The following is a 22,035-nucleotide window of genomic DNA, read 5'->3' as shown; positions in this document are numbered from 1 at the left end:
AGGAGGGAAGAAACGTGCAACAGCATTTGCAACAGCATTCAATCGTTTCTGCTCAGGTATCGGAGCATCCTGTACCTTTTGGACAATGAGATGTGGAAGTTTGGGGAGCTGTGGTGGGGGGAAACAAGAACAAGTCTCTGTCCTTCCTTTTACTGACCCTCCCTTGCCACCAGTGGCCAAGACAGGCCCATGATGAAGAGGCCAAACCCATTACAGAGTTGAGGCTGAAGCACAAGGAGATGATGATGGCATCCCTTTGCCCTCCACCACCAGACCCAGGGGCAGAGATCTCCAGTCTGGCATGCTGCCATCCTCAAGGAGGTGCAGAGGGACCCTCCCTTCTGCAGCCTCACCACTGTTTCTCCTCCCAGCCACACCCAGGGGAGGAAGGCAGTCACTATCATCCTCTGCTGCTGGCTAAAGAGGGAGTCTTCCCTGTTTTCTACTACTTTTCCCAAGGACATCACAGACGGATTTATTTAAATGCTATTACAACACGATGCTGCCTTTATATCACATAACTAATAACTCCTCTTCCATGTGCTGCTTTAAGTCCAATATAAGCGTACTCCTCATTTCAGTTTGTGATATTTCTTGCTGCTGTTAAATAGGGAATATTTTAATTGCATTTCTGATTCTTCCATTAGAAGCCTTTATATTCCATTACAAAGAGAGACTGAGATAGAAGATGAAACTGGTAAGGAGTTTTATCAAATAAGTCTCAGCCCTGCTGCTTGCCACAGCCTGAATAGAGGGTATGTTGTTTCCTCTTCTGGTTTGATTCCAGCTCTTCACAGTGACACAGAAAAATAACAAAAAAATTGATTTCTGCCTTTTTTTTCCCTTTCTGTCCTTATTTATTACCTTTTTTTAAATGTTCAGTACAATCTCTCACCTTCCTGTATCTCTAAGTAATGCCCAAAGTGTTCTGTTCAGTCAAAATATTTTTCTCACTCTTAGCTGATAGAGCATATCTTAGGCAAATTTGGAAGATATTTTAATCCAGAACAATTCTCAGACATGTGAAATTTTATCATCATTGTAACAATGGCTGAGTTTTAAAAAATTGTAAAAATCAGAATAAAACTTCTCTTTCCAAGACTGAGATTTTATGATCACAGTCCATCCAGATCTCCCATCTCAGTCCATCTTCAGAAGATTCTGAAGAATCTTGAAGATTCTGAGGAACTTCTGAAGCAGGGGCATAAGCCCAACCACTTTCATATGATACATCAAATATGACACTTTCACCTGGGCCCAAACTGGTTTAAGCCAGGGTGAACATGTTTGAGTCCTCCCTGTGCAAACCATGCTGTAATTGTAGTTTTGTGCTACAGTGATAGTATTAGATAGTATTTGATTATAAAAAAGAGTTAATAAAATCAGTTGAGTGGAGGCTGAGTACAGATGAAATTTGAATGTGAATAGTTGAAAAAGAACAACATGGAGACACTTTTAGAAAAGCTAATTTAAAATTATCAATATATTAAACAAGCAAGTGCAGAAATACCTCTTCCTTCCCCATACCCTGATAACCAGATAAAATAACTCTGAACTCTATGTGTAACTGAGCTGCAGAACAGTAAAATACACTTTGTTTAAAAAACCCTTAAGTCACATAATCGTGAATACATCTCCACTGACTTCAGTCAATTAACTGAATGCACAAGACCCTTTAAGTCAAAGAAAATCAGATAAATAATTCTGCTAGCCAGCTGCTATGAAACAAGGATCTTACACATTGAAAGGTCATACATTTAGTTGTAAGAGAATATTAGACTGCCAGCTCTCTATCTTATGGCAAATATTGAAGCATCTGCAAAATTCAAGTAGGAGAGCAATTCTCAGTGTATGCACAGCATATAAATTTGAAGTCCTTTCACACAAAAAGTCAAAACAAGCTTTTAAAGTTTTAGAGTCAACATTTCAAGTTATTTAGGACTACCAAAAGCATACACGTGTCCCCCTACCAAAGCCACAGACTGATAATGAGTGGGACAAAATCCTGTAACTCCCAACTGTTAAAAGGCACAAAAGAAATGTCACTAAATGACATATTCTTGTGTACATGCAAATTTTATTTAGGTGATCAAGTCATCTTGGAAGACGACGTACTGGCAGGCAGCATACATTTAAGCTCCACCAAAAACATGTGATCATTAATCTCCTGGAGGATTTCACATAAAGCTGACAATTTTTGCTTCCACCAGCAATGCTTATTTACTAAATCCTGGGCTGGACTTCAAGCTATCATTTTGAAAAGAAAACAACTAATCTGCACAGCAAAGCACCATTTTGTCCTGGTGTTAAGCACTGACTCTTGATCTTTGCACTGTCAAGTTTATCAGCCCACAAAAATAAATAAATAAACAAACAAATAGATGGATAAATGCCAATCTCCCCAAAGTTCAAGCAGATCCCCAAGAGGCAGGACACAAACCTGTGCAGTGCAGCTCGCAGCCAGAGGCAGCACACACACACACACGCACAAATGCACACTTCAGACAAACAAAGCACATAACATTTGAACATTCTTGCCAAATGAGATTATGTGTTTGTGTACCTCCCTCTCACACACATGCACAAACCCACACATTACACAGCAAATAATGCTCACAGAACAGAACAAAGACCCTTTGTTATTGTTCCATAAGGTTTTGCCAAATCCCCTTCTTTGTCTAAAACTAAAACTTCTTTGTCTAAAACTAAAAATATGGCTAGAGCCTTAATAATTTAAACATACAAAGCTTGCAAAGACAGACTATGGATTTCTTTTAGAGCAACTGGTAACATTAGAAAATGCAGATATGCTTTGAGAACAGAAGCTCCTATTTACAAGCATCTTTATTCAGCAAATTAAAAGTAGCAGATATTACAGCCATTCAAACACAGACCCTCTGAAAAGACACATTGGAGCTGAAGGCTTATCACACCCAGCTGTGTTTTAACAGAATTTCTTAAGGTTACCTTCCCCCCAAACTGAAGTGCTAAATAACCAATAAAATTAAAAAGCTACCTTAAAGAAAAACAACTCAAAAATTTCCAAAAATCAGCAAGTTGACTCCCTACTTTTAAACCCCAGCACCTTTAGAAGAATGTTAGTGTGAATGAAGGAAACATGTTAAAAGAAAATGATGCATCTTTATAACTAGAGCTGAACAAAGTATGACACTAAAAAGGACCATTCAGGCAGCACTCTAAGGAGGAACCTCTCCAGCAGCCTCCCTTGACAGAGGCTGCCCTGACACACAATTGTCTTGCAGGGCTCAACAGCATCCCTCTGCTGACAAGACATTCTCCTACCTGAAGCTTCATTTTCCAGCATGAATGCACGTGTGTATCCTCAGTGCAGCTTTTCCTGGTTGCATGACTCCTATTCTTCAGACTAAAGAGACAGAGGGGCCTAAGCAGAGCTGCAGTGTGCCCTACATTTGGCTGCAGATGAATAGAAAGAGTTGGTGCAGTACATGCCTGGGCTTGTTTAAGTCGCCTAAATATAAATACTAGTGTAGCTTAAACTAGACTAACTACTTCCTCCAGCTGATTACAGTGAAAAGTGCTTGTGATGAATAATGCATGAGAGTTCCTATGTACATGCTCCATTCCTTGCAGCAGCTGATGTCCACCTCTCCCCAATTCCCCACAGCACTCCTTAGCAATTTTTGTGCTATGAAGCATAACAATTCTCCAAATGTCCAAAGGGCAAGGAGGATGACCCTTCCAGATCCATTTTCCTTCCTCATTAGTCAAATAGAGCTGGTGACTTTCTTTTTTCTTTAATAAAAGTGTACACAGCTACAAGTCAAAGAAGGCATGATAAGCACAGAATCATGTCTCTGGGACAACACAGCACTTGTAAATTCAGCTGCTTAATAATTAGTTTTTCTTTAGGGTTGTGATGCAAGAGAAGCTGTGTAAAGATGAAGACTGAAAACAGCAAAAGAATGTGACAGACCAGAAAATAATACTGTATAAGAAGGTGGAAAAAATGCTTACTGCAGCTGGCGAGTTCAGTTGCCTGTTTACAGAAAAAAAAATTGTTCAGGAGAACTTAGGGGGTGGATTAATATAGTGGATAAGTTCACGTGCTTATTTCTCTTAAGCAAAAAATTTTGCTGTGTCAGTAAAATTTTTCAAGCAAACTACAAAAATAATTTTCAGGTATTCCAAAGTGAAAAAACAGAAGAGTAATTTGCAGGTAATTTATTTGCAAACACAGTTACTGCAATAGCCAAATGTTACTTGTAGATTCAGGTCTATTTCTCAGAATTATTTTGTTTCAATTTCGTTGTTAGATACACATCAAGTTATTTGGCATTCCTGTATCAGTTACCCACTGCAATCCAAGTGACACTGCTGTTCAAACACAACTGACAAGGCTCTCAAAAGCCATTAGTTTCCTGTAAAGGAAACGTGGCTTGTCAGTCTCCCAAGCAACCAGAGTTAGGACCAGAGGAAATGGCCTCAAATTGCACCAGAGGAGGTTTAGATTGGCTATTTGGAAAAATTTCTTCACCTAAAGGGTTGCTAACTGTTGGAACAGGCTGCCCAGGGAAGTGATTGAGTCACCATTCCTGGAGGTATTTAAAAGATGCAGTGCTTAGGGCTGTGTTTTAGAGGTAGACTTGGAAGTGTTAATCATTAGACACAAGATACTGAGATCTTTTCCAGCCTAAATGATTATATGATTTACAGTGAGAGAGTTCATGCAGCTTCCTAAATTGCGAACCATGGCTCTTCAGTTTGGGCATAACTTAATTCTCTAGACAGCCCTGAAATCACATGTCTCGGGTCACATCAGAACTGAAGAGCCAGTTCCTGCTTTCTACCTCCAATTCACACAAAAGATGAGAGAGGAAAGATGAAGATAACAGACTAGAAACAGAAAGGGATATTCAAAATATTAGCGTCATCTGCAGCTCAGTTATGACTGCTTGTTACTTTGGAAGGACTCCTCTTTCACCTCTGCTAAAGGTGATCCTCCTGCACGGACCAAAGCTCATAAACTTATCAAACTTATGTCTCTCTAGATGACATTATCCACACAATTACATTTATTGTTGTACTTTTGCTGTGATACCCTGTGATCTCAGGAATGTGATATACACACCACAAGGTACAGAAGAGGATTTACCTTTCCATCAACTGCAATTTTTTTTTTTTTTACAGACCAACTCCATCTTTTTATCCTCATCAGTTCTTGCCACATTAACTTCTAAACTTTTAGAAGTTTACAGAGGACTGCACCCCATTCAAAATGAAGTTTTACCACAAAATTACATGGTACAAACCTGGTGGCAAAGATCACTGTAGAAATACTTAATTTCTTATGTTCTCCCTCTTACTCAAGGTCAAGGACAACACCCTGAACTAGACAGACCTTTTGTCTCATCCAACACAGCTGGTCCCATATCCTGTGCACTCAGTAACACAGACTACTCCTTTTAAAAAGGAAAAACTCCAATGCTAAATCATATCCACATAAGCATTATCGGCTCTTGGCTGATATAACAAAGGCTATGGGACACTTCACTTACCAATATCTACCGATAAACGAACCTCAAGGAGGCAAAGTATCTTAACATATAAAAACTGAGGCCTTAATGTCTTCCTTCAGGCTCCTCCATTTTGCTTTAAAACATGGAAACCAAGAACCTTCCAGAGAATTAGCAGGGCTTCCTACGGTGAGAAAGCAGGGACTTGCAAAGGAAGCCAAAAGGGCTACATCTTGTTAGCAATCAAACTTCTGCCTCAGCTGAACTTGGGCTGCTGTGGATTCACTACCCAGATGTTTTCTTTCATATCTGGAAGATAGTGTTGAATTCAGAGAATTTTATTTTCAAAGACTCTAACTCTGAGGCTAATGGACATGACTTGCTGGAGGGGAGGGGGAAAATGATGCCATAAATACACATTTCTAAGGCTTATATAAAGGGAAGCATATTATCTAAGCTCAGTTAAAAATTTCACATAGCCCTTTGGATATCTACCCTCTTCCTCTCTGTATACTTCAGGAGGCTGGGTGAAAGGTTATGAAGGCTGGTTTCTAAATTCAATAGGTGTTTTACTACCATTACAAAGAATTATGCAAACACAACAAGCTGGAAGAGAAATACGGTGTAATTACGTTCTGCACCAGCATTACACCAGGGAACTCTCAGCAGAGCTATGTGTGCACGTGGCCCACGGTACTGCCCCCATGACACCAGGTGTTATGTGTAACTTTCTGGGAGAAGCAAACCAGAACATAAACAGATGAGTGTGACAGTAATTAAACACATTTTATTACTGCATACCATTTCTTAGACCATTCTCTCCACTGCATATTTAACTGAAAACGTAATGAGAGAATTAAAGCCTATCTGCCTTCTAAAGAGGGTGCTTCACAGAGATTTACCTAAAAAAAAAGAAAAAATGTGTTTTCCTAAGTTTTTAAAGAATAATGAGCTCAGACAGTTTTTGAATTCATCCATTCATTTGACATCATGGGGTTTGCACTAAAAAACTGCTTGACCATTTATAGACACCCACTCCCATACAAAACCTCCGGTTTCTAGGTATCAGAGCTTCTGGGGAAAAAAACCACATTGGAAACAAGAATCCTGAAAGTCTAAAGCCATGTGACAAACAACTCTGAAGTGACTTGAGTTCATGGATTTTTTAAATGGACGTGCAACATTTGACTACTTAGAGTTAACATACTCTTGAGTCTTGCGTCCTGAAATAAAGCAAGCTACTGCTTGCTTGGGTTTTTTTCCAAAATACTGCAATCTCACCAATGTGTTAAGTCTTATGCTTGTGAAGCTAAAAAGAGCAGCTTAAAAATTAAAGGCATTCAGCTGAACAGCTTTATATTCCATTTAATATGAGCAACATTTTGTAGCATTCTCCTGCATGCCTGAATAATCATGTTGCCAGTGTGAAAGGAAGAGATGCAGGCAAGGCCTCCCCACAGAACAGTGCTTAGGAAAATCATCTTTCATTCATGTGCACTTAATAGGTAAAACTTGGAATAATGTGTGTAGAGTAAACTCACAGACATATCACTTCATTACACGCTTATGCTAGGGGCCAAGCTGAATAATTTTGGTTAAGTATTTAGCTACTGGCTGGCCAGTTAATTTTACAGTCAAATTTAGTACAGTCTATTTAGTTTCTCCCGTTTTTAAATAACTGCAGCCTCCTGGGGAAATTCTCTACTAGACCATCTGCTCATTTCCTATAAATCCTCCTTTCAGGCCTTACACAAATTTCTGAGCTGCCAATCAGAACTTCTTTGATGTCTGACTGAACAAAACCCCAACTATTCTGAATTAAAACCTGCAGTACAAAGACATTAGTTATCCCTGATCAGTAAAATAAGAGCAGCGAGCGGGTCAGTTCTCTGCAGCACACCTCAAGCAGCAGATACACTCTCAGTGAATGAGCACTCATGGTCCTTCCCTGGCCACAGGACAGTCACGAGCCAGGGGCAATTCACCTCACATTTTCAGCCTGTTAATCTCTCTGGAGTGTCTGTGTGTCCAAGCACCTTGTTTGCTAACATCTCAGTTGGTACTGCCCAGGAACAGCTGATGGATGTTTCCCAGGCCTAAGCTCAAAGGAGGGTTGAGGGAAGGGAGAACCAGCTTGAATGGCATAAAGTGTAATGGGAAAAGATAGCTTAAGGAGATGTTAAATACCAGGCAGTGTTTCCTGCCTGTGCATTCCCATAATCATGCTTGTGCAAGCACTGCTCTGCTCTTCTCTGGCTTGTGAAACACTGCAGGCTGTGCAGATCCAATGGTACACCAGACATCTTCCAAACAAACAAGGCTGAAGGGAGTTCCAGCAATCAGGAACACTCTGAACAAGCTAATGAACTTTGATCCTGCAGGTGCTTGTGCATGTGAATTTCACAGTAGAAAAAAGTAGTGAAGATTTTATAGCAGTTTTTAATTAGATTAGAACCAGTCTCCAAACTGTACCAAGTGTTAACAAATTCCACATAAGCCACTCTTGCAACCCATGTTTCTATGGAAAAGGCAGAAAGACAGCAGTACCTGTTGGAAGGAGCTGACTTTTGTTGATGCCTGTGTCTAACTCAAATACTGCAACAGGAAATTTACAATGCTGCAAAGCAATCAAGAGCTGCTTACCCAAGTACTGTGGGTGTTAACAAAGCAACTATAAAACAAGAGTGGGCTATAACAGTAGGATCTGAAGAATTTTTCAAAAAAGAGTTAAAAGACTGACTACAGAAAAAAACAAAACAAAACCCACCAAAAAAGATCCAAATCCACAAAAAACAATTCAGACTATTAAAAACCGGATGGTTGAACATGAAATGAAATGGCCAAGCAAGTAAGGGGCATATGGGGCTTGGCAAGGCTTTTATTTCCCATCACATCTACATTGACTCTGTTTTGCTTTTTGGCCTCATAAAATAGAACTGAGTTCAGACCTGAACTGCACACAAGTTCTCCCCAACAAAAACTGCATAGGCAGGAACGAGTTAAGTCACTTTCATGAACATTTGAGAAATCTAGGAGAATAAAGTGAAAACCAGAACTTTGCTATGAAGAGGAACTGTATGGGCTTCCTCAAAAGTGTCTCAAAAAAATCCCCAAAACAACAACAGAAAACCAAAAACCACCCCAAAAAATCTCACCCCAAGAAACAACCCATCAGATTAAAAAAATCACAACAGCCAAAACCTACCCAAATATGCAAGAAGAATTCACCAGAAGGGAGACAACAGGCCAAGGGGTTCAAGGTTCTGCATTAAACTCCCAAAAATTCTGATTATAAACCAGAACATCAGATTTAGTTATTTCTGTCCTAATGACTCCACTGAAAACCAGAAAGGCTATAAAAATGGGTTGATCTCATCTGCCTGCCTTCCCTCTGCAATCCAGAGACTTGGGTGTGCCTCAGGTTTACTACAGGTAGGCAGAGAGAAGTCAGTGTTAAAAGAAGGACTTTAACAATGTACTTCTTGTGTTCCAGTGGGGTACCCCTCCATCATTCTTGGGACAGAGGGAGCACCTGAGCCTGCCACCAAGTTCCTGGTGGGATATGTGTGAGCATTGAGACCACAGGGAACATCTTCTTGAAGAGGACAGACCATGCGAGTGCATTTCAAAGGGGGTGAGAGGAAAGATACCTGGGTTTTACTGGATGAGGTGCTGCGGGCTGGGACTTCTAAAGCAGTTCCTTTAAATGAGCAGCTGTAGCACCAGAGGTAGAGAGAGGTCAGAGAGAAGCTTTTAAGGAACTGCTGGGCAATAGTATTTATTATTTATTTTCTAGTTGTTTACAGGTGAGCTTGTGTTTCTGACTGAAACTAACCAAGCTGCTAAAATATTTAGACCTAGATATAGGAACTCTTGAAAGCAAATCTTTGAATCTGGAGATCTGGCACAATCAATAGAAATTTCTGATCACTCCTGGGGGCAGCATGAGGATTCCTGGCAGTTTGGAAGCAGAGCAGCAGGGCTGGACAGAGGCTGAAACTGGGAATACTTTCAGGAGATAAGCACTGCCACCAGTCATGCTCAGCATGGGACTGGCTGGACTGGGGGCAGTTCAAAATGCTCATACATCTAGGAACAGCAGCAGAGCTCTTTGCTGCATCTACATTCAAGAAGAAGTAGAGGTTTATAGATGATAAGGGGAAAAACCCCAGGATTAAACAGTCTGGTGTGAACATGATCCAGCTGGAACTGAAGCTGTGAGGGGACAACACAGCCCAGACATCCAGGATGTCTCTCTTCCTCCCCAACTGAATTCATGGGAAAGAATCAGCTTCCCATGGAAACTGCGAGGTCCTATACACTTCAGTCAGTTCATTCCTGTAACCATTAAAATGCATCTTTCAGAATGGCATTAGTTATTCAGGCTCCAAAACACACAGAACAAACACTGTAAATGAAACTCTCATACCTGGGCACATTACCCACTCTTGAAATTCTCCCCACTAACTCTTGCAGAAGAATTATCCCTTGCAGCAGCCGTGCTCAGGTTGTGACTGGGAGGAAGTGCTGCCTTATTGCAATCAGGCTCACCCCATCTGCTGGGTGGGGCTTTTCAGCCAGTCTGTTGTTTCCTATTAACATTTTTCTAAAAGTCTGTTTTAGCTCAGCAGAACTCCCACCTTTACTATGTCTGATATAGAGGACTGTTTCCTTCTATTTCTCTTCTCAAATGTTTCCATCTAAAAATGGAACAAATGATACTGATATAAAGCATGCTCCATTGGTGAAGATCTGACTGATGACAGATTTGATGTTGGCCTTCTCAAATTAAGACATCTCTGCTGTTTTCACAAGACTGGTACTAAGCCAGGCATCAGTCAATATTTTCAATAATAATATGGAAATTAATTTTAAAAAAACAGCATAGGAAATGCTCTGCCAGTTATATATACAGGTGACACAAAGCTTAATAGGCTGATCAAGCTTACAGACACTTCACAGATACAGAGCATATGAAACTGATTTGGGGAAAAAAACCCACAGTACTAAAACTGCCTTTTATTTTCACTGAAGTCACACAGGCTGTGATTGCAAATTATGTGGGTTTCAGCTTACAAAGCAGAAGTACAGGAGAGGATTAGCTGTAGAAAGCTATAGAGAAGTGACAAGTGGAAGTGAGAACCTGAATGGGGTTTGAGGACAGGATCAATGCCATTCACCCTTGCATTAGAGCAAGCAGAGTTTTCAGTTTTCCCTCTGAACTGCCAAGGTAGCATTGGAAAACTGAGAGGACAAAAACTGTAAAGCCACTGAAATGCTAGCAGCAAGAGCAGCACAGAATGCGTTCTAATTAAGACACTTGGTTTTCCAGTGTCCCAACCTTTACTTTCAAACAGGACAAGAGAGGCCCCAAGAGGATACCTTTCCATCCCTCAATCCCCCTGCCCCATTTACAATGCTGAAGGAAACACCCTATTGGGTAAGACTCCAGAATTTTATCTGTAAGTTTTCAGATAAAGTGAATGACCCCACTTCTTTTCAATACACAGGTCCAAAAGCAGAATTTAAGAGACTGTTTCAATTACTCAAGAAAGAGTTGCTAGCAACTAGCAGGCAAAGCACTTCTGTGCACTGCGATGGTGGCTGGCATGGAAACAAACTATAAACTAAGAAGCTTTACCCTGCATCTTCAAATCAAGGCTGAAAGTTAAAGTGCCACTTCCAAATACCATGAGTTACAGATTCAATGTACAGGGGTAGCTATATGCAACATAACACAGGTAATTCCAAGTCAATGTGGCTAACCCTGCTGGCCTTCAGTGTTACAAACTTCAAAGGAATCATTAAAATAAAACAAGCCATTTTCAGTGAAACAGTTTTGGGGGGTGGGAGGTGCTACTTCTATGCTGACTCTAGCTAGGAATTAGGACAACTAACCCTTTATCACCAGTGTCTAAAAATGACATATATATCTATATATAGATTTATCTATAACACAGACACAGAATCACACAATCACTAGGTTGGAAGAGATCTTCAAGATCATTGAGTCCAAGCCGTGCCCTAACATCTCAACTAAACCATGGCACCCAGTGCCACATCCAGTCTTTTTTTAAACACATCCAGGGATGGTGACTCCATCACCTCCCTGGGCAGACCATTCCAGTGCTTTATCACTCTTTCTGTAAAAAACCTTTTCCTAATATCCAACCTATATTTCCCTTGGCACAGCTTGAGACTGTGTCCTCTGGTTCTGTCAGTTGCTGCCTGGAGGCAGAGACCAAGCCCACCTAATTACAACCACCTTTCAGAGAGTTCTAGAGAACATTAAGGTCACCCCTGAGTCTCCTTTTCTCCAGGCTGAACACCCCCAGCTCCCTCAGTGGTTCCTCTTAGGGTTTGTGTTCCCAGCCCCTCTCCAGCCTCGTTCCCTCCTCTGGATGCGCTCCAGTGTCTCAATGTCCTTCCCAGCCTGAGGGGCCAGAGCTGGACACAGCACTCAGGGTGTGGCCTCAGCAGTGCCAAGCACAGGGGGAGAAGGTATATACAGACATGCAGGTGTGTATATTCTGATTTGCATACTAAAACATACAAAAATAGGTGTTTTGTTTAAAACTTTAACCTGTACTCCAACATGTCTGTCCCCCTTCTGCATGATACAGATATATAGTGATACAGATTTTTTTGCTTGCTGATTAGGAGTAATTACAAGACAAATAGTCAAGTTTTTTGTATTAATCACAGAAGAGAACCAGCTCAGTCCTATTCCCAGCTGTAAGAGAGAAGATACCTTCTCTTAGATTAAGCACAAATCAGCACTGGCAGTACCCAGTGCTCCTAATTTGCTAATGTTCCCATGAACCCCTAATGCTAGGAGTTCATGTTCTCCTAATGCTTTCCTTCTCAATCCTTAACTTAAAATGGCTATGGTTTAAAGTTCAGAGGTATGCAATAGCTGTGTTTCACTTCTCCCAGATATCCCAGCCATGAAGCATGAAAACAGAAACCCCTCTCTTTAGGCGTCACTGCCACAAATCTGCCTGTGGATGTTTCAGAGTAACTCCAATGTCTCTGGAGTACCTGAAGCTTGTTGGCAGCCAAAGAGGACCTTACATTCCAGTATTTCATGCAGAAGGAAGTTGCTTAACTGTTGTTAACCAGCTCAGAGAAATTAAGATGCAAAAATTAGCAAATGTTTCACTTCACTGCATACAAGGCTGCCTTGCAATCTTTACCCAAATAACATGCTTCAGCCATCTGAATAACAATAAACCTACCTAAGAATACTGGAGGGAAACCAAGCCCAAACAACTCTTTTGTATTCTCTGGGATCAATTGAAAGTTTTCACTGTTATTATTAAAACTGAAGCAAGAAAGTATCACAAGCCACTGTCTGAGGTAAAAAAGGTAAACACGCCTTGTTTCAACCTGAGCAACACATTACCCACCTCCTCTTGCATCTACTGCTTGGGAATATTCCTAGAAATAGGCAGGCAGATGATTGCCAGAAGAAACTTTACAACCAACATGGGGTTCGTGCATCTAGTCACAGCTGGCTAAAACAGTTCTGATTTTGCAATTCTCCATCCAGCAAAAGCTGTCAATGTGTTACAAGGCTGCTCCTTAACCACTTTACAGGAAAAATAAGTCAATTGATTAGGTGATATTCAAAACCACCAAGATCAGACTCTTTTAAACTTTTAAAACATCTTTTTTAGGCTCCTCTCTCTAAATTCTAGGAAAAGGATAATCTCATACGCCTTTTAAGAATTTGATGCCAATCCATAATTATCACATGAGATACTACATACAAACACTTAACTAATGAACACAACTACACACTAGAGAGTGAATATTGGAACACTAGAGAGTGAATATTGGAAATCCATTACTTCAAATCCAGCTTTGATATAGACCTCAGTAGGTTACACAAAAAATTTAGATGTACACCCCCTTTCATTACTTTTAGGTTTCTGAAAAACCTAAACATAAGATGCAAACTTATTACTAAAAATGTTCTAATCTTAAAAATACACAAAAAATTGCTTCCACACTCATAGAATTTGAGTATATGAATATTTGTGCTAAACACACCTACTTCCAATTACCCTGACAGATGCTCAACATGTGTGCAAAGCAGTTGGTGACACTGCCCTGGATTCCTGCCTCCAGGAACAGCAGAAATGCTGCACCCTTAAAGAACATGGTGAAATCATGCAGTGCTCACTCAGCACAGGGTGAAGTCAAACGCTGCATACTTAAGGACAACCCTCTCCCTGACACTAACAGCCACCTGTAGTCCAGATGCACAAGGAATCAAATGTGGCGTACATTCAAGCAAATAAAAAAATTATAAACAGGCCACTTGTACTCATTTTCATCAACATCAAAGTAGTGCTTATTTACAGGAAGAGAGGACTGGGCTGTAAATAAACTTAAACCTTGACAAATAGGTGAATTCTGCTCCTTCATTTTTGGAATTCAATTCTTGACTCCTAAAAAATGAAATTCTGAATTTCAACCACCAACCTCACAGAATACACATATGGGCTTGCTCAGTAATAAAAGTATGCTTTGACTTGTGGCTGTCATGCAAAAATCTCCATAAGAAATTTCCTAAAACAGGAGCTATGTCTTCTGCGAGAGAGAAACATGTTTAGCAGCAGATGAGAGACCATCACTTCTGGGACCAAGAAAGCTAAATGAATCCCAAAGGTGGATTTTGTTTCTAGGTGTGAGGATTATTGACTCAGAAGGTTGTACTCCTAACAGCTTAGATTTCAGCAAAGCAGGGAGGAGCAACTTCTGAAGAACAACTTCCCTTGGCCCTGTCAAGAATTACTCATATGTGGCATAAAGGCCAAGTAGAATTAGCTAAATTCAAGGTGCAAACCTAAGCCTACATATAATTTTGCTGAAGTTTTAACTATAAACTACTGGGGTGCAGGGTTTAAGGGGAATCAGCAGCTTAAAACTAGACAGTTTTAAAACTCCCTGAGGTTCAAGTACACTAAGGGTACTACATCATGCCCTCCTGCCAGAATTGTTAGTCTTCATTCTTCTTTCAAAAGAACCCAAAACAAAACACCCTAAAAAACAACTCCAAACCCAACCTACTTTGTTTTACCAGGCAAAGAAGCACATCTGTCTGAAAGATCAAATCAACGAAGTCATTCCTTATGCATCAATGCATGAGGCAAAACATCCTACGGGAGGGAAAACCATCTGTACTTCTGGGGTGTCTCATTTACAGAAATTACATTTAATGAACAGCAAACTTTAAAAATCAGTCTGCAGGAATCTGACAGCCTAACTTGAAAGAAACAGTATAGGCAATGGATGATGAAAATCACTGCACACTACAATCAAGTCTTGACTAATGTCTTTGTGGAGATGTGGTGATTTCATCAACGCAGGTATTTATATGCACATATACATCACTGTGGGATCATGACTGACAGACACATCTCATTAGAAGGCAAACAAACAAGCATGCTTCTGCCAGGGAAGAAAAAAAATATAAACTCCAAAGTCACGAGCTCACATCCAGGGCTCCCTTTATGGAAAGCTGTTGCACATTAACATATACCAGAAACATTAACAGACCTGCAAAACACCACCAAAGCATACATGACTATCATGTAATTAAACTGCATCAGCACTTTTGGAATACAATATTTTCTGAGGAATGACTCTCAGCTTACTTAAGAGAGCTGCTAATAAAAGCCAGACAGATTTTGTTAATGTCGGAGAGGTGGTTTAAAATTCAGGTTAATGCAACTGCTAGAGATCATAATCATTAACTCTAAGTTTCTGGTCTCAAGACATCAAAGTAAGGAGTTCACATGCAATAAGCAAAGTCAAAACAGAGACTGTAAACAAATGAGTGACTATAAGCAAACTGCAAAATCTGAAACTGCCGAAGCTTCTTCTCTAAAGAATCACTACCTAAATCTCTGCTGCTGTACCTACTGCTGTTAGTTTTCATAATGTTTACTAAATTTTTAAAAGAAAGTTTTCATTTTTCCCCTCAAAATCCTTTCAGAAACCACTTCCCACACTTTTCCTTTTGTAATTCATCCCCACTCAGCAGCCATCTGCTCCTTTCCTCACATACACATGCTGTACACACTCCAAAACAAACACAATGCAGAATCAAACAGCGTGATCTGACTTTTTTGTTAGGACTACTCAAGCAGGAGCAGTTCCCTCCCATCCCATCCCCTCCCTCCCTCTTCCTGTCTCCTCTCTTCCCCTTTCACTGGGGTCTGCTGGGAAGCAGCATCCAAGAGTAGCTTCCAAGAGTAGGGCTTGAGAGGGAGGACCAGCTTCTCACCCTGCACTCAAGTACTAAGAACAGAAGAAATTCAGCAAAGTCACAACATTTGGCACATGCACCACAACAGAGATCAAGCTTTGCTCACCACCAGGAGGAAGACCCCTCTGCTCTCAACATACCCCATGCCCAGCGTGCTCTGCAGCAGAGCTTTGGGCCATCAGCACAAGCGTCTGCAGATCTGGACTCTGGCAAAGCCGACATCTCAAAGGACCTAGTGACAAAGGCTTCCAGCTGCTCAGCTTTTATCCATACACCTGGAGTCCTGTACAAGGCTAGTCAGCAGTGCCAGCCCTCTTTCACAGACGAGAGTCAGGATAGCACAAGAACCCAAAGGATTTGCCCAATGCCATCTAGCAGGTGGTAAAAGAAAAACAAATTCCAGATTACAGACCTGGCTTAATTCAGGCCTGGCTTCACTCTGTGTGCTCCTTGACAGTTTTCCAGGTACCAAAGGCAAAGTAAGTCATGCTCTTGCCAGGAACACATGGGACAGTAGAAGAAAGCCCTTAAGCTGGCAAGAGGCAGGAAGAGTGGAAAGTGCAACTTCTTCTGAGAAATGCTTTACGGTCCTTTGATAAACACCCAAAGTAAAAACCAAGATTTGAATTGTCAGGAAAGGTCTTCACAATTCCCACCCACTCTGAGCCTATGCCTACAAGTACAGCAGGAGAAGTACATTCTGCTTCTCACAGGAAAGATAAAGAATACTCAGACAAAAACCCTTCCATAGTTAGCAAGTTTTGATACAAAGCAAACTTCAGAAAGGCGAAATACCAAGCCCCATGTTAATATATGACACAGCTACACATAAACACACAAGTCACTGTACAAAAAATAAAAGGGGTAATATTCACATAGGATTTTGAGCCTGGTTGTTTAATGAATGATTTAGTTTAATGGGCAAGCAAAACCAAACACACCCACGCAGAGCCTTACAAAGCCTGAGTATCTGGGCCAAATTCAGCCACTTGGAGACCACATTCACAGCTCAAAGTCCAAAAAGAGAATGGAGAAAGTCAGGGTGCTTCTGTACCTTAAAAACAGCTCTCAAAGTGTCACTCTAGATTCAATAACATAAAACACACACCTTTACCTTGAGAATACTGATCTATGGCTACAAACTCTTGCAAATGCATCAATTGCCTTTTTTCTCTAAATCCTGGTTTTACAGTAAGACGTGGGTTATTTGAATCAATAGGCCATAGCGCCTTTCCTGTTACAGGATGCAGGAGATCATTACAAAGGCAGAAGAACTTTATGAAGATGCATCACAATGTGCTTCTCTCACCATAATTCCATCTACACAAATGAGGTACTCAGTGTCTTCCAGATGACAGCTTTGAGAAATACCTGGAGATGTTAGGGACAATCACAGCATCTCTGCTGAGCATATAGCAGAAAACAAGAGAAGCAAGCAGAAGGGAGTTTCAGCTGATCAGAAGCTGATTCAACTGGAATCAGCAAGTTTAAATCTGACTAGAAGATTGATCTGCATCTGTGATAAATGCTGTGTGATCTTTGATGACAGCTCGGTATTGATTCCCAGGGTGAGGTTATTGAGAAGGAACAGTACTGTGCCCAAAAATGACTTGCACCAACATCTCATGATCTCTCATTCCATCACTGATCCCACCCATCACTGATCTGCTTATGAGATCTGCAGAGATCACAGCACCAGAGGCCATGGCTGGTGCACATTTTTAGAAGAGGGGTGAAAAGCTATTGCTGAGGGAGCTTCACTCACTGCAGTAACACTAACAACTTGTAGCAGACATCAGTCTGCTTCAGTGAGGAAGGCAGAGAGCCCTCAAAAAGACAATGATATAACAAATGCAGAACACCACCTCAATCACATGCCAGCATCGTTCCTCGTTTCCCATGAAATCCTGAGGGCTGCTTGCTTTTGCATGCACCAGGAAACACTGCTGCCAGCATACTGCCCACCAAACAGGGGAAGGGGGTTGCGGCTTCTCACACACAATAGAGCAACTCTCCCTTAAATCAGGCAAGCATGAAGCTATTCCTAGCGAAGGGTAAGTAAGAAGCTAATGATGGTTATTAATAGCCCTTAAAGCTATCAGTTCATCTGAGTTAAATGCAAGAGTAATAATCGCTTTACAACCTTCCTTATTTTACTGGGGAAATGGACAAAAGTTTTGTGAAATATTGCTGCTAACCTCAGATTTCAACTATTTTAAATGTTGAAAATTACATTAACCTGAATCTATTGGGCTCTTATGTATACATATCACTGAGGACATAGACCAGAAAGGGTAGACAAAAATCTTTCCTTGTAACACTTCTTCAAATTCAATAGGTTTTTTGCCACAGTCTTCCACTATTGAGCTATTGAGCCTACAATTTAATCTGCCATTAAGCATGCCTAGGTATTATACATCACTCAATATGGAAAACTGCACTGTAATGACAAAGGTGGTAAGGATTTCTTGCTGTTCTTCATTTAGTTACAAAACAGTAGTCCAGAAAATTTCCTCTCGTAGCAAGAAAAGCTAGAATAAAACCAAGTCTTAACCTGAAATAAAAGAGCTACATCTTGACCAGAAGCATAGAAGAGAAGAAATAGTGAGATCTGTACTGTTCAGATTGAGAATTCTTCCTCTGCAGCTCTATGACAAATGTGGATAACTAACCACATCCAGAATTACAAAAGATAGCAGAACATAGAGCATGTTCTGGGAAATAGGAAAGACACTGGTTTTTCAGAGACTGGTGGAGTTCTCCCTCTAGGCACCTTGGTCCTTCATTTTCTGCTGCAGTGCTTCTTGAGCCTTTCCTCCAAAGGACTTCTTACAGTGCAGGATGTAGGTACCAACAAAGGTCTGGCTTGAAATAGCAAAAATGAAAGCAAGACAAAATTTCATGTGCTAGATGACACTCTACCTTTATTTACCTTGGCTTTAGCCACAGCTTGTTAATAAACAGGGGAGATATGTACCTGAGTCTGCTCAGTCTATAAAGTGCACACCTGGAAATGCACTTGGTCTAAGAAGCCTGGTCCTACAAAGCAAACCCACATATTTATCTGTGAAACAGTACTATTGGCTTTGACTGTGGTTGGATTTTGTTAAGATTGTTGAGTGGCTTTGTACAACTGAAAATATTTTAAGACTACAGTGTACACATTTGTTCGAGAAGTTTACTGTTCCTGCACAGAAAAAGTAAGAAATTTACTATTCTTACTATATAATAAAGGTAAGGTAAGAAAATTACATTACTTGGCTCAAACTGTGCAAAAATATACAATAGTTTTTGAGAAAAACTTGCAACATTTCAGACATAAGAACTGTGTCTAAGCCCACAACTCAAAAAAATAACTGTGACCTGTATTGTCTAATGGGAACTTATGCAACTGAAATATTAAAGTACTGAAGTTACACTGACTTTGTACTGGAACACCTTCTTTCTCAGTTTTACCCAGTATCAATCTCTTGTACAGTAGATGCTACCCAGGGCACAACAACTATCTGCAACTGCTCAGCAGACTTGCCCAATACAGGATCATGTTCAGCTGCATTGCTGCCCTTTATCTTGGAGTTGCTATCTCAACAGAAAACAGGTATTTTGAAACAAAAAACTGATTTAAAATATGGCAAGGATAATCTTGAAATTCTTTTTCTCTTGCATCCCATCTCGCCTTTACTATGTTCTTTAAATATGAGTAAAATCAGACTTGCCCAGTGGGTCTTGACTGCATCCAAGAGTTAACAAGGAATTTGACTATAAAGTATCCTTGAACTTCCTAACTGATGCAATATGAAAGTTTAACTGGATTGGTCAAAGTCAGCCCATTAACAAACTGATTGCCCTCCAGCTCATTGTAAGATCCGGCATTAAAGGTTAACACCAGAAGCAGGAGTGAGGAAGGGAGTGTAAGAGCCAGGCTCATGGGCACAGGAGCACCCACAGTGTCAGTACAGCTGACAGCTCACCCAGAGCTCCAGCTGTTCCAGCTGTAGTTTTGGCAGAATGCAGGACACCTGGAAATGAATGAATATGCTGATGGAGACATATTGGGAAACAAAGTGTTTTCAAGTTGGCCTAATCTATTGCTTGCATGGTCCCACCTCCTCTTCAACACTGCACATATTTAAACAAGTATTCTGCTCTGCTTCTAATGTGCCAAGGCTTGAAAATATAACAGCAACCCAGTAAGGGGAACAATAACCAACATTTCAACTAGTTGTCATGAAGGAAACACAGGGGATATTTGTTAACACTAAAGTCACTGTGTTGGAAACTAAAAACATGTTTAGAAGAAGAGTTGAGACTCTCACTTGAGCCCACTGCATGGTTAGAGGCCCAAGCGTTCTGATCTGCCTCCTAATCTCCACTGCCCCAAAGCAGAGTAGTAAATTCACAGCACTGCCCTGCATTTGACAAAGGAGCTGTTTCACTCTCAGCACTCACAGTTACTACATGGGAGAGCACCAAAGGGAGGAAACAGCAGAGCCCTCTTACCCAGGGAGCTGCCCAGACAGTAACTCTGTGTGACACGTGGGAAGGGACAGATCCCAGCAGACTCCTGAGACAAGGCGCTTTATGGATTGAGAGCATCTTCTCTGTGATGGCAACTTCTTGCCTAGTTCTAGCAACCAAAGGTAGCAGTGTGCCAGCCTAATTAAGAATCTAGCTTAAGAATCTGAAGGGGTAAAATCCATTAAGATGTTACTAAGGAAAATAATCAAAACAGCAAATACTAGGACAGTTTATTTCTCCTGGTGACTTTGACAGGTGCAATCTAGACAGCTATCAGGTGAGATGGGTCATCAGGGAAAATTATCACAATGTGTCAGAAATTACTCTTTTACCCTACTCAAAGTTAGTGTTGGTGAATCCCTTACTGTAACATGATGGTGCCTTTCTAGTCCCTTATAGATAAGCTACACCCTATCTGTAATCAGCACCACTCCAGGTCTCCTGAGAGTTAACCACTGCTGAGCAGTCCACAAAGCAAGCCCTGCAGCTGTACCATAATGTGAATATTCTCCTGACGTCAATCTATGTTAAAGCTACAAAAGCACAAAGATGTTTCTGTGGAACTGACAGATAATACAAGATCAATGCAGTACAGTGTACACTAAAGCACAATGCACATTAAGGTTTTTGGGCTGCATGAGATACAGCCCAGATAAATAAGGTTGACATGCAAAGATTAGATATAGTCTAGTCTTCTTCACATGCTATTACAAACTGTTAAGTAGTGTATTGAATGGATTTTACTGGACTTATAATCAGTAGATACTACAGATATTTTTGCATTAGCACCACAGCAAGACCTCACATTGATTCCACTCACACACACTCCCAAATTAAGAATACAAATCATATTGCACAAACCAGTAGAGTATGTATACATATGGTGTACACAGCCCTCCTTGTGATATTCTAGTCGCTTTGAAATACAGCACAGCTACTACATGCTACCAAGAGCAAAGAAAACCAGGATACATGGCTACATATATGAGTTCACATTCCATATAATTTTTCTTTAAATACACCTGTAACAGCTTCTACAATAATGGTATTAGAACAATCATCCAAATCTCTATCTGCCTTGAATTCTTATGCAAAATAGATGGCTGTAGCTTGCATTTTGCAGAAGTTACTCAACAACAATCTCTAGAATTTTGCAGACAGTTGCTTTAAAATAGCAAACACAAAAATAAGAAGATAATTTGGTAGTGTTTGTCCTCACTAAAAGCAGCAGTAATGCAAGGACTTGGGGCTTTGGAATAGAATCAGGTCTGATTTGGTAACCCCTATCATTTTATACTTAGATAATTTCCAGTGAAAATCAAGCATATGTGACAGTACCTGTTCCTCTTTTTCTTTGGTCTTGCTCCTGGAGACTCTGGAAGAGGTAACATCCTGAGCTGGAATGACAGAGATTTGATGCAGTGGCATGTTCATCACACCGCCTTGTTTGGTCCTATCATTTACAGGAAGGAGGCTTGAACGCAGTGCTCATTCTGTGCCATTGTAAGGCCTTGCAACTAAAAAATAAAAATATTAGATGATGTTAAAGTAGCTTGAAATGCAGTAATTTCTAAATCAAAGCTATGCCATCCACTGGACCAAGACATATGTCTTTTTTTCTCTGTATTCTGGTGCCCTTGCTGGGTGAGAAGAGACACATAAATTTTAAAGAATTTTAACTAGACAGGTCAGAGCACAATTAACGCAAAATGAATAAATAAATTCTCACCCAGTTCTGAATGC

The 22,035-nt window shown here is 40.6% G+C and overlaps 1 protein-coding gene across 3 annotated transcripts in view; it reads right to left on the bottom strand.

Moving 5' to 3' along the window:
- Positions 1 to 22,035, bottom strand: part of MARCHF8 (membrane associated ring-CH-type finger 8) — an 88,149-nt gene that overhangs the window by 44,742 nt on the left and 21,372 nt on the right. For all 3 annotated transcript variants that reach the window (XM_064716804.1, XM_064716806.1, XM_064716805.1), the window contains one exon: positions 21,631 to 21,809. In XM_064716804.1, the coding sequence (XP_064572874.1) occupies positions 21,631 to 21,726 (96 nt within the window). In that variant the 5' untranslated portion in view covers positions 21,727 to 21,809. The remainder of the gene's footprint in view (positions 1 to 21,630; positions 21,810 to 22,035) is intronic.

Source organism: Zonotrichia leucophrys, chromosome 6 (assembly GCF_028769735.1).
Source record: "Zonotrichia leucophrys gambelii isolate GWCS_2022_RI chromosome 6, RI_Zleu_2.0, whole genome shotgun sequence".
Lineage (NCBI taxonomy): Eukaryota > Metazoa > Chordata > Aves > Passeriformes > Passerellidae > Zonotrichia > Zonotrichia leucophrys.
This window is presented reverse-complemented; position numbering and strand designations above follow the sequence as displayed.